The sequence below is a fragment of the Temnothorax curvispinosus genome, unplaced genomic scaffold (assembly GCF_003070985.1).
Source record: "Temnothorax curvispinosus isolate PA1 unplaced genomic scaffold, ASM307098v1 QBEX01014453.1, whole genome shotgun sequence".
Classification (NCBI taxonomy): domain Eukaryota; kingdom Metazoa; phylum Arthropoda; class Insecta; order Hymenoptera; family Formicidae; genus Temnothorax; species Temnothorax curvispinosus.
This window is the reverse complement of record NW_020224233.1, coordinates 79,106-92,473: the sequence shown is the minus strand read 5'-3', so window position 1 is coordinate 92,473 and position 13,368 is coordinate 79,106. Positions and strand designations below refer to the sequence as shown.

The following is a 13,368-nucleotide window of genomic DNA, read 5'->3' as shown; positions in this document are numbered from 1 at the left end:
TCCTGCATGAGATTTAGTAAAAAAACAAGAAAAAATACATTTCGAGACATTTGGAAAATAAAAATAATATTCATAGGATCTCAAAAAGATCTGGAAACTGACCAAATTATTTTCGATTTCAGGATATCATTCCGATTATCAGATTTCAGGATTATATCCTTTCAAACAATACAGTTTTTAATTTACTCCTTGTTTTTTAAACATTTTGAGGTTGTGACTTTGCACATGTAGAGTATTATGATTTCGCCCAATGTTCCCAAATTTTTGCGTGCGTCCCTGCCACCTTTGTTTTCGCAAGGCGAATGCGGTGATGCCCGTATTCTCGAAGAGCCACGCAAGAGCCGTAAATCTCGCGGCAGCGGAGGGCTGGAGAACGCTTTTTCCACTAGAAAAGGTGAGAGAAAGAGAAGGAGAGGAAGGAGAAAAAACGGCGAGCGAGGAGGATCGAATGCAAGAAAAAATGGCTGTAAAGGGCGAACTCTTGCGCGAGTTCTCTCGAGGAAATCAAGTAATTTCTCGGGGGACACCCACGACTCCCGCTCTCGTCATCACTGTCCTGTTCACCGTTGGTCGGAAAAAATGATTATCCTGTGACTACGACGAAGGGAAAGTCCCATGTTGCGGCAGGATCGTCGGAAAAGTCGCGAGAGAAAAACTAATATAGAATCGACCCTCAAGATGTAACATCGACTCGTGAACCGCAATGTAAGTTTATATATCGTGTAAACGAGAAAATAATGCAACGGAAAATAAATCATCTTGTTGGAAAATATTCTGTTCTTTTTAACTCTACATTCTTTCAGGTAGTTTAGAATTTAAATCGAAATCCTTGACCAATATTGACTATATACATATATTACCGCATTATATAGTATCATTATTAATTATTACCATTATATATGTTAATGTATATATTTTTTATTATGTAATATATATTATCGATAGAAGAGAACGTAAAACGCATTAAAATATTTTTCACGATATCGTCGCGTCATTATCGTAAAAGCCGTTTATAACAGAGTTCGGCGACAGTCAGAGAGGCGCTCTTTATAATTCCAGGCACGAAATCGCAGCGAGAAAGTTCCTTTATTTTCCTATCGGAAATCGTAGCCCGGAACGAGGTCAACTCATGCTTATCCGTTCTCCATGAAAATCGACAAGAAGTCATCGATCAAAGTCCGCATTAAAAGCATTCGCATTCGTCACTCCCTCGCCGACTATTTAAGTCTCGGGTACCGTTATGCATCCATGTACAGTATACACAAAACTGACGAAAGTAAAAACTAACATGGATTTATGCTCGCAAAAACTTTCAGCACGGTATTTCAACGTTAACAAACAAATGGCGCATGCCCGACGCGTCGCGCGCGCGGTAGCGTTATTTTCTCTTCAAGCCTTTCGCGCAGTCAACTTTATTTTGATGAATGTGTATAGACCAATATTAAATAATACTTCACTTTCATGTAACATTTTGAAGCAATGTACCGCATCACTCGGTTTTTATAACTGTTTAATTTGTGATAAAAACTGTTTGATGAAAAAATTCAAAGAGTATATGAAAGTAAATATGCTACGGAAATATATACACTCTGTGGATATACAATAAATATAATTTACCGCGTGCAAACGCTCGTTCTCCACACTACTATTGAGAACGAGGACCCGCGAGCGGTTGTTATTCGTGAATATCGCGGACAGTATTCGCGAGAGAATAATATAACGCGGGAAAAGTCCGAGAATTTTCCATAGTGCGCGAACGAAAAATTATACATTCCGGTCGCGGATTGTAGCAATTCTGGAATAATGGAATTACGACAGATGCGGGAAAAAAACGAAAACGGCGAATGTAGTAATCTGGCCGGCGCTTGATCTCTCGCGGAGAAGCACAAAAGCTCGGCGCGCGATTCACAATCGATTCATAATTCATTTTCATTTCCTTTTTCGCTCGCGAAAACGGATCAGCGAGTAGAAATATATCGTCGACTGAAACGTCGGACAATTCGCGAAAAGCTAGAACAAAGAGGCAAAGTAATGCCGCATGAAGAATATGTGCGAAAGACACGGTAGAATTTCGGAATGTCACGATTAAAAGATAAACTTGTTATGTAAAGTTCGGAGGTAACCCCTTTTCAAATTCGGGTTCTGTGTGCCCGATATTCAGCCAAAAATATAATTCAGAATAATAACGGGAAATAAAAGCATATTAATGCTGAAATATCTGAGAGATAGACGAGTAAAGGAAAGTGACATAAGTTCTACAGAAATGATTAATTTTAAGTATTTTAATTATCTTAATATATGTAATTTTTACTAATTAAATGAAAGCTCAAATACTAAAATTGTTTCCTTTTTCTTCGTGTTGCCTATTATACTCGATTCCAAGCGTTACGACCTCTCTGCATTTGTGCATCAGATATATAGGAGCGCGGGTAAACGGCGCCAGATATATAGGATGCACTGCAAATCCAAGTGTGTTATTTTAGCTGAAGCTCTTCTTACACATTTCTTGCCGTTTTAAATCACGTCAATTAACATGATTGAACGGTATTAACTTTTAATTTAATGAAACGTGTTATGTGACGTGATTTAACACATAATAAAACATGTAAAAAGAGCTTTAGTCTAATGTGTCATTTTTAGACGTTTATACGTGTAAAAATAACACACTTGGATTTGCATGGGGCCTACAGTTTAACGCTGATTTCAAAAGGCTCTTATAGAGGAGATTTCATGCGCAAGATACTCTCAGTAGTTTGCCATTGCTTTCCGAGAGGTGACGATCGAATAAAAATCGACGGTTTTTGGTTGGATTTGAATTCAGATCTTCAACTCTTTCATTATAGAGCAACGCAGATCTCTCTGCGCCACGGTCGCCACAAAAATTGTCTATTCTCTCATTTATTCTATTGAGAAATGACATGTGTACAAGTTTATTGTCTTATTCTTTTACTTGCTGTTTTTATATTTCGTTCGAGTTTATCAAATAAAACTTATATTGGGCGCGTTTAGAAACATGGTAGAGAAACATGGTTTAGAAATATAGGTAACAGGTGGTATTAGTGAGTTTTTCGGAGCCTCGTGGTCCGACGCCGACGTTTCCTGTTGATCTCTCTCTTTCTCTCTCTCTCTCTGATGCGGAGCATGCAGATCGTAAAGCCCTGCGAGTTAAGTAGAGAGCTTTATAATTGTCGATAATCTGTCTCGTTGATAGTTGAATAGGGTTTTAGAACTAGTTGAATATATAAAGTTTATTATGTCTTCTTTTAATAATTGTTTTTTGCGTGCCAATTAAAACAGTCATCTTTCTTTCAATTTTATTGTACACCAGTCCGTCACGGCAAGATACGAATCGTGTAATGATCTGTAATATTACCTATAATTCAGGTATATAAAAAATTAAGTAAATAAGATTGGTTTTCTTGTATTCTGTCCAAAAGTTATTTAAAATAATACCATTCAACATATTTATTTATACTTCAATTTTATTCGGTAATTTTACACTTTAATTTAGCATAATCCTCTAACTTTGTCTCTCTTCATAATTTTTTATATAAATCTCCTCATAAATTTTTATATAAATTAAATTGCTAAGAAAGAATCATCCTTCAGTCCTTTAGAGCTTTTATTCATGCTGCTATAATTCAGTCGTATCTCGACTATTTTCTCTCATGCACTTTTCTCTTTCTATTCCCCCTTCTTTCATTTTCTAGCCCATACCTTGAAGAAATGCCGATCCAATTTCTTTTCTGCAGTTCGAAGACCACGTGTTCGTGCGCGCCTTCCAAACGTGCTAACGTTAGATTAAGTTCGCCGACGCGACACGAATGCCAGCGACGATATTCCGCATCCTTGTCGCTATCCGAATGTATCTCCAATCCAATGAGTTTGTCAAACGTACTAATTTCCCCTCCACTTCTCTTTGATACATCGCGTCGCTGGCAAAATTGATATGGATAGATGAGTTGCGTGTGCTGAATAATCGCCAATCTCGCGCATTAACGAAAATTACCGGAGCTCTCGTATGATTACACTCGTTTTATTAGTGTCGGTCGTTATACATGTCGGGCCTTTATCCACGAGCTAACGAATGACGTAAAATCTCGCCCTCGGCAGTCATTATTTAAATTAATATTACAAACAATCTTGCAATTTATGAATATTTTTCAAATACGAGGAAAGATATGATAAACAATTTTTTATTTAATTAATAATTTCTCACAGATATCATTTTTCATAAAAATGCATATTAGGATGTTTTTGAACATCCTCTTGCTAATTTTTTTGTTGATGATGTATGTACTTTGTACGAGTTAAAACGATGTTGAAGGAAGATTTAACTGACTATCCGATGACTCTAGCGCAATTTCGTAGTGACGGATTGAACTAGATATTGATAAAGTAATATTGCGATGCGTAGCGATTATAATCGTCTGTGCTAATTCGTCTAGGTCAGTCTTGCGACCCGCCACTGTACAGACGCGTATATCGCGGAAGACTTTCGCAATTCAGCACGATAAGAACGTAAATATTACGCGACGCAAATCTGTCGAAACGGTTTTGTAATACGAAACTGCGCGCACTGAACTTGACACTGCGCGATTCGAGTGGCTATGTCGGCGAATCCCGAGGCCTTCGAGAATTCACTCCTTAAGTCGAACAAAGATCAATTGCGAATCTTCATCGCGCATGCATTATTGACATATATATAGGTATGTAAATTGCATAATTTCGCGATAGCAATAAATTGTGTTATCGTTCATGTCAAGTTAATTGTGAGATTTGCATATAAATGTGTATTCGAAACAATCACGACACATAAATCTTTTGTGTAAAACTAAATTTAAACAACGTTTCACGTAATTTAAATAATTTGAATATATATTATAAAATTATGCATTATATATTTAATTACCTATTAATTAATTTAATTCAAAAATCAATTTTTTAATCTTTCATAAAACCTTGAAAAATAAAATCTCGGATGTAATTTATATCGTACAATTTTATATTTATATTTTGTTCGATAATATCTCTATTCCGAGAAAAATTGATAAAAATTATACATACTATATATACATATATGATATAGAGGTATATACTTAAAAAATTAAAATCAATTGATATGTAAAACAAATTAATAATATACCAATAAAATATAAGATTGCAACGTAACTTATAGGATATAACATAAATAAAGAGTTAATCACCCGCTATCACACAATTATTGATTATGCCATCCTAATTGTTAATCCAAGACCACGTATACAACGCATATTCTTGTGCGTTACCTAATATGCAACGGTGCATATCGCTGCCATATTTAAAGTCGCTTAAAGCGCAATAAAATATTTTGTAGGCACACTGAAGATGGTATAATCGGCGTATAAATATTGCAATAAACACGCAAGCGGCGGATATAAATTGCACAATTTCACAACGGCAATATGAAGTGCGCCATTATTTATCGTTAAAATAAAATAAAATCGTCTCATCGTCTGAAACGCGAAACGCGCGAACGAATAAACTTACTTCCGCCGTTATCTGGAGAGCGCAAAGAGAGTGATATTAATCTTTCTCGCCTCGACGAAGAAATGCCTGTTGCGAACGCACTGTCTCTCTCTCTCTCTCTCTCTCTGTTGCGCTATTACCTTCACTATAGTAGAATGTGAAAAATCAATTCTGCGCATCCGGAAAAATTAACGCGATTTAGAAAGAAAATTAAATATCCGGAAAACTATTTTAAGCGTTATTATTAATCTATAAGAATTCTTTTAAGCGATATGTTAGTCTTTTTATACTGCTCTTTTTTTCAAACCGGAGATAATACGATTTATTTCATTATGGTACACATTTTAAATTTTAAATGATAGAAAAACCTTTTAAGTAAACAAATTATTAAAAAAAATTAATATCTTGCAAGAAAAGAAAGCAATCTATGGCAATTTAATGCAATAGTTGATTAGTTAATATTATATCTTGCATTGAACTTTATAAGGAAATTAAATATTTAATTATTACCTAATTAAGTTCTACAGTAAAATCAGCAAAATCACTAAAAAGAAAGCAATTATCTAGAAAAGTGAAACATTTGCCGTAAAAATCTACTTTGAAAAGATTACATTTGAACAATAGAATGTATATACAATAAATTGTAGTGTACTTCCGTACATCTTAACGACGAAGAATAAATGGATTAAGGTTAATGATACCGCGATGTGCATGAAATCTCAATCTCGACGGTAAATCCTTCTTCGCGGCGAGAAACCGAAGAAAGCTCTCGGCTGCTGCCCGAGAAATCGAGCAAAATGTACGATAAGGGATTTGAAATTTTCAGCCACGACGGTCTGCACCCCTAAACATTTACAACCCCTAAGCTGTCTGCGCTGAACTTTTCCACGAACGTGACTCTGGATTTCATCGTCGGATTTCAACTGCTATACGCGATGCTATTTTCAAGACGGAGAAGTTTAAGGCCTCAGGCTTTAAAGAAGATTTCAGTGAAAGGGGAACGTAAATTGTAAACTAATCGATAATCTCAGGTTGTTATTTAGGTTGTGAATAATCGTGAAAATAATTTCAAATCGTCGATATAATCCCCGCCCCCCGAAATTTCTAGAATAAATTCAAATTTTCCATAATTTAAATATTGGAAATAAGTTCAATCTATAATAATTTGAAATAAATTCCTTTGGAATAATCCTTTAGTAATCCAAAAAAGAACATTGAAATACTTAAACTCAATACACAATATTGATTTATATGTATTCTTATCCGAATTTTTATTCAATTTTCATTGAAATTCAGTATGTATTAAAATCGGTTTTGCGCCGCTTTCACAATAAACGACTTTATATATCCTTGCTTTATTTCTTCCATTCTATTGTTAACACAGACCGCTCTCTCTATTGTTCTTTCATAATAATATTCAATTTCATTATTCCTATAAAACACAGTTAATATGAAGCTTCCATCAATTGATACTTCAACGCATCTTTTATTTACCGTACCTTTATTTAACCATCAAGTTTAATCAAGCACGAGCGCAGTTCGCGTTTATTATTTATTTTCAATTTATCCTATCGATATATATACGTATTATTGATGTTTATGATAAAAATTGGCATAAAATCAATTTTTGAGAGTATTAACCGTTCTCCTTTCACTTTACTTGTAACATTTTCGAAAGCTTTATAACATCGACTCTTTTGCAGCTGCACAAAGACGCGCGCTACATTGATTAATCTACTTCTTGCGAGTGCTATTACTTTGCTACTGCTTCGAGACCATAAAGGTCAACGGCGACGTTTCGAGATGGGAAATGAATTTCCGTCAGGTCACACAGACACGCGACACAAGCGATCCTCTAACGGCGCGGCTCGCCGAAAAGGACGGAAATTCAGTCACCGAAATGATGGACACGCGCACGCTCGCGTGTATTTGAATAAACGACGACGCCAGATGATGTAAACTCGCAAGCACATGCGAGCATATATGCGCAAACTGTAAATTTGTCGACTGGTGCACCGAGTATATGCACTATGGCGCATCGTCGACATTGTGTCGCCGGAAAAATAGAAGCGTATATCCTACAACCAGGACAAAACTCATGTAGTTTGAAAAACTGAAAAAGGGAGAAAATTTTGAAGTATATGTACCTATATTAAATGATTGAGAGGTGAATAGATTTTTCCTGATAAAGAGTACAGTTAAACTGGTAAATTTTTAGCAAAATATTTACGTATATACATATATATTTATCGTATTCTTTCCTCTATTTCTAAAAGTTTACTCTGTACCTCCGAAAGCTGCGTTATCAACTTATCACACATATATTACATTTCATGTTTATACATTAATAAGAACTATCATAATCATAATCGTAATTTAATAAATAATAATAAAATTTAATATTGAATTAATAACTTGACAATGTACTTGACAATTTTTATATAATTTTCCAGTCAAGAGACACAAAATACGCAAGGAGATAGACAAATAAATATCTTATATGTGATGTTTTCAAGACAACGTATATATCCGGTTTTCTAGAAGAAATATTTGTTCTAGCATTTATAAATTTTCCAAGCAATTTTTACAGTAATCAGTAAAGTCGAAATCAGCGATATTTTCTTTTAAAAAAATATTGAAATAATAATGCAATATTTATGAATACTACGAATTTATAAACGATTCTTGCTACCGCGAATTCGAGCGAGCAAAATTACGTTCGACGAATTACGGCTTTTATGGCATCGACCGATTTCTGACAGATCTCACGATTGGCGAAAAGTGAAAACTGCACGTAACTTTATTACGTAAAGCCTCTGCGGAGAAACGAAAATTATACGGTGTAAAGAAACTGCATAAGGAAGCTGCGTGCCACCGAATTATCATCGTGAAGCATAAGGCAAAAAGGCTTTTAGCAAAAAAAAGTTATTAAAAAATCCACAGACGTGTCTAACGGTTACGAGTGAAAGGAAATCGCGCGCGTGTGATAAAGGTGTATAATCAAGATGCCGCTGTGTGTATTGAATACGATAAAGAAAAAAAATTGAAGTTGATTGAAATTTCCAGTTGATCTCGTTGATCTCGTTGATCTTGTACGCGTGAGTAACTCTTTGTAGCGCGAATTATTGAACTTCTCCGTAGCAATGTAATAAAATTTATTCAAAAAGAAAGATGCGCTTGTACCATATTATACATACTAATTTTTTTTCTCTTATGTTTTCTTGTTGAATTTATCTTTGAACCAGTGATAAATTAAAATTCTTAATCGCGATTTCTCTTATCACAATTCTCTTCAAGTTGGTTATAAAAATATCTGAGTTTAGAAGCCATTAAAATGATAAAGTTATCAAAAAGAGATGTATGTACTTGACGCGAGACACTACCGTGTCTCTTGATATTGTTTTAATTAAAATCAAACAATATCAAGTTTCCCCCAAACAATCAATAATCCCGAGAATATTTAGATTTCGCCATCATAATTGCGCAATTCATGTTCGCGTTATTATTTTCCGAGCGTCATATCGCGGCAAAGCGTGTATTTTGATGAATTCAAACACACCGCAATAAATATTGATCGATATTTATTCGAAACGCAAAAACGCGACGCGGTGAGGATCGATGTATGTACGCGAATCGCTTGACAACTGTAAACATGGCGTTGTCGTCATAAAATAGAATGCACGAAAACGCACAATGTACGTCGCACTCGTACCTTCAACAAACGAACGCGACTTCAATATTTCATTGCATTTGATATATGCTTCGCTCGTTCCATAGTAAGGCAGGACGATGCAATCTCGCGGTAAAAATCGGGACAAAAATTGCGTGCGATTTATACATTTGCATAAAAATCACGGCCGTAACGTGTCAAGGCAATAATATAGGAATTAATTGCACGAGACAACTTTTTAACTTTTCAGTACTGCATTTGCAAAACTTATCCTCTGGTTTTCCTGAAAACATTTACCGAGATACTAGAGTAAAAGACTTGTAAATGAAAATCTATAAATTTCTTTGTTTTAAATGTAACGTATTTAACGAAATAAAATGTTCAAAATATATTAAAATTTTATCTAATATTCTGATTCGATTATCTTGAATGTTGAATTGTAACATTTTCAGCAAAAAACTCTTTGATAATGTTTGACTTGCGAATAATTTCTGGATAGATGTTTTATTAAAAAGAACTATTAGCGTCATTTTAAATAAAGTATATTATTGTCATCTTAACGAAGCATTATTTTAACAAAGCGTCATCTTAGTAAAGTATCATCTTACGTTATATCACATTAGTTGATAAAATAAAAAAATTATCTTGTGTCATATATTAATCAATGATTGAGATTTGCACATTATTTCCAAGTTCTAATTAGCCACAATGCGCATCAATCACAATTACTATCTGCAGACGATTATTCTTAATAATCATAATCGTTCAGCTACTCAATCAATTCGTTCATGTAATCGACTTGGTTACATTTCAAACTGTGTTCCAAATCAATGCGGGTCTTCGATAATACCGTTACGCCGATTACGACGATCCGTTCACGACAATCAGCGGGGGAATCGCGTCACTCGGAACTGTTTCAGCAGCTGAGCGCGTTGTCGCGCGCGAATTATACCGCGAATGCTGATTCGCTGTCTCTCGAGGGAACGGCATGTCCCGATCAGTTCGAAACTGCATTAAGACGAAGGCGATGGTCCTCGAATCGAGGCGCGCCTCTTCCTTAAAGGAAGCGCGCCGTCGAGCAGTAGCGCTTCGAGAATATCTCCTCTCGTCCCGGGACGGAATTCGATTACGAACGACTTTAGTCGAAGAGATGTGCTACTTATAGCGAGACGACAGCCGAGAGGAAATAGCGCCGCGCATTGTATCGAGAACGTTGAGCGACGAATAAAAACGAACTTTAGACTAGAATTTTTTATTGATTGAATGAAAATAAATTCATATGAGGTATTACAATAATAAATTGAAAATTGCATTAAAAACCCAAATTATATATAAAATTGCAGAAAATAATAAGAATTTATATATTAAAGATTATAATAATTTAAATTCTATCGGAATATCGCGTGAATGATAAGAACGAAAACTGAACTTTAACCTCGCGTCGGACGAAGAAAATCATAAAGAAAAATAATAGATTACATGAGGTAATTATATAATTTCAGACTAATATATAATTTATACATAAAAAATAACAGTCGAGAAGTTCGTCTTCGTTAATTTTATGTTAATCGATTTAAAAATGAAGGTGACTCACTCTTATGGCGGGAAAATCTGCGGAGTTTCTTGAAGAACGGCATGCTAACTCGCTTTTTCCGGCGATCAAACACTGCGTCGTCGAGATATTGACCCAATATACCCAATCGATCGCGAGCCACGAGCCACGTTCACGCACCGACCGAGACCGCGAGAAATGAATGACGGAGGACGGTCCTCGCTCGCGAGCGTGCCGACTCAAAGTGCTCCGTGACTCTGCCTCGTGTTTCGCGGCGCGCAACACGCGCGTGTGTACGTCGCACATTCTCACGGAGTTTACTACTTCTCCCCCGCGGACTTGCACGCGTTACGTCGCTTTCCCACTTAACCCCTCTCTCCCTCCACCATGCCGCGATCACGGTCGACGTAGTCACTACGTGCGTGCTCCGAACCGAAGATGCTGACACTGCATGCTAATCATATATCTTCCTGCGTAATAATTTTTGTGGTCTATTAACGAAAATAAAATGATTTTAAGAACTAAACTTTCGTACCGGAAATAGCAAGTTCATTATTTGATTTTTTATCAATATTCTAATTATATCATATTTATTTTATGAATGTACAATATTTAAAATTAATTGTTCAAATAATCGTAACTCGTCGATAAAAACAAGCCATAATTATTCTCTATTATATAATTATAGAATGTCTTTTTTGATGCGTCTTGTTTGCTCCGATTTAAAAAATTCCTGAATTATTTACGTACTAAAACAATTCATTATAAGTTTTCTTATTACTGCAGAAATGTTGATATTGAAAGAATTAAAGTATGCAAATACTACGAATTCTTAAATAATATACGCTACAGCTAAATTGAGCGAGAAATTATTCGCGCGGGTGTCATTCGTTAGTGCTCCAGTTTTGTGTAATCAAATTCGAATTAAAAATGCTAACTTTAGAATTAAATTGAAGTTAAAAACTCTGTGAAATTTACTGCAAACAAAAAGTTTTATAAATTCTGAAATAATTTAACATTAACCAGGCATACGGTTAAATTGTAAATATGCCAAATAAATTTATTTCGCCATTTCCATTTCGTTCTCTTGTACCGTTATTCAAAAGCTGGCCGGCTTAACTCACGGGCTTTTATTAACAATTCTATCAGAAATTCTACTATTCTTCAGTCTCTTTTTCAGGACGATTCCTCGACTTTGTAGTATATATGTATACCGGCTATCGGAAATGTCTTATCGCCAATACGATCTACTGAGCTCTCAGGACTTGAGAATTGTTCTCGGCTGTCGCCCTACTATATACCTCCGCTGGAGGATTCGGCAAAAGTCGCACAATCGTCTTTACGATCGTAAATAGAAAGGCAAGAAGAAAAAGAGCAGAAATTGAACAGCCCAGACAGTGGTCGCAACTTCAACCCCGATCTCTCTTATCTAACCTTGGTGAAGAAGTTAGCCTCGGCCAGGTTAGCTTAGGCTACCATCCTTCGGGTATATTCACGGATCCGTTTACTTTAGGATGGACTTTGAGGTCGATCGGAAAATACGAAGTCGACAGGGAGCACGATGCAAAAAGAAAAGAAAAAAAAGAGAGAGAGAGACGGATATAGGAGTAATTGTTGGGTGGGGCAGCGGATAATTGGCGGGAAAACTCGATTAGCTTACCGAGCGAGACTTTGTTAATTGTCGGAAAGTTCAAGCTCGAAAGGTCGCACTGGAACAGAAAAGAGGCGGCCCGGGTTAAGCAGTTCGAGCACAGCTTAACTGTAAAAGCGCATTTGCCGAGTTCGAACACGCGAAATCGTAAGCGTGCAATGACGAGTTCTAATATTATTTGCGACTTAATTTCTTAGTCAGAACAGAGAAAAAGAATCTACTTTTAGAAAATAAACTTGTTAAATACTACGGTAATAACGGATAAATATAAAATTTAAATGTATAAATGAATGTGCATGCAAAAGATAGATAAAAAAGATAGATACATAAAAAATATATATACATATATGTATTAGATAAAATTCTGAAGTCTTGATGCTACTTTCTGATTTTTTAAAAAGTTCATAAAAGAATTGCAATTCTAAAGATAAGATATATTATTTAAAATTTTTTTTATAGACGTATCGTATTTATAAACGTTTTTTAAACAATTACGTTAATAAAAATCTAATTTGGAAAGTCACATTTAACATATAATGTAATGATATCAACCAATATAGGTATCTTATGCAAGCTGACTTTCTTGTCACAATTATATGTACATGGCGCATTACCGCGGATTGGACGTACGAAACTTGGCAAAGTGTTTGTAAATAGGCATAAAGTGCAATTTGGAAGTATAATTAACTTAGTAAAGGGAGAGCACGCGATGCACAGATGTCACACCTCTCAGCGAAGCCGATCTATGTAGTTAGAAACAGGCGCTCGAGTTTGAGCTTGCCTGGCTTACCACGCGGGGCTTTCTGCGTAATGCGCTTTTCATCAAAGTTTTACGTCGCTCTAGATTAATATTGAATAACGTTAAGGCAATTTTGCATTGCTCAATGGAGAAAAATATCTATTTTATTTATATTCTACCTTAACTCGAACTTTTTTTGCTGATAAAAACACAAAATATTAACATATATTTGTATATAAATTAGAAAA

At 35.4% G+C, this 13,368-nt stretch overlaps 1 protein-coding gene across 1 annotated transcript in view; it reads right to left on the bottom strand.

Moving 5' to 3' along the window:
• Positions 1-11,020, bottom strand: part of LOC112464687 (low density lipoprotein receptor adapter protein 1-like) — a 64,701-nt gene extending 53,681 nt beyond the window's left edge. The window contains exon 1 of the mRNA XM_025031826.1: positions 10,773-11,020. Within this exon, the coding sequence (XP_024887594.1) occupies positions 10,773-10,815 (43 nt within the window). The 5' untranslated portion in view covers positions 10,816-11,020. The remainder of the gene's footprint in view (positions 1-10,772) is intronic.
• Positions 11,021-13,368: the final 2,348 nt, after the last annotated feature.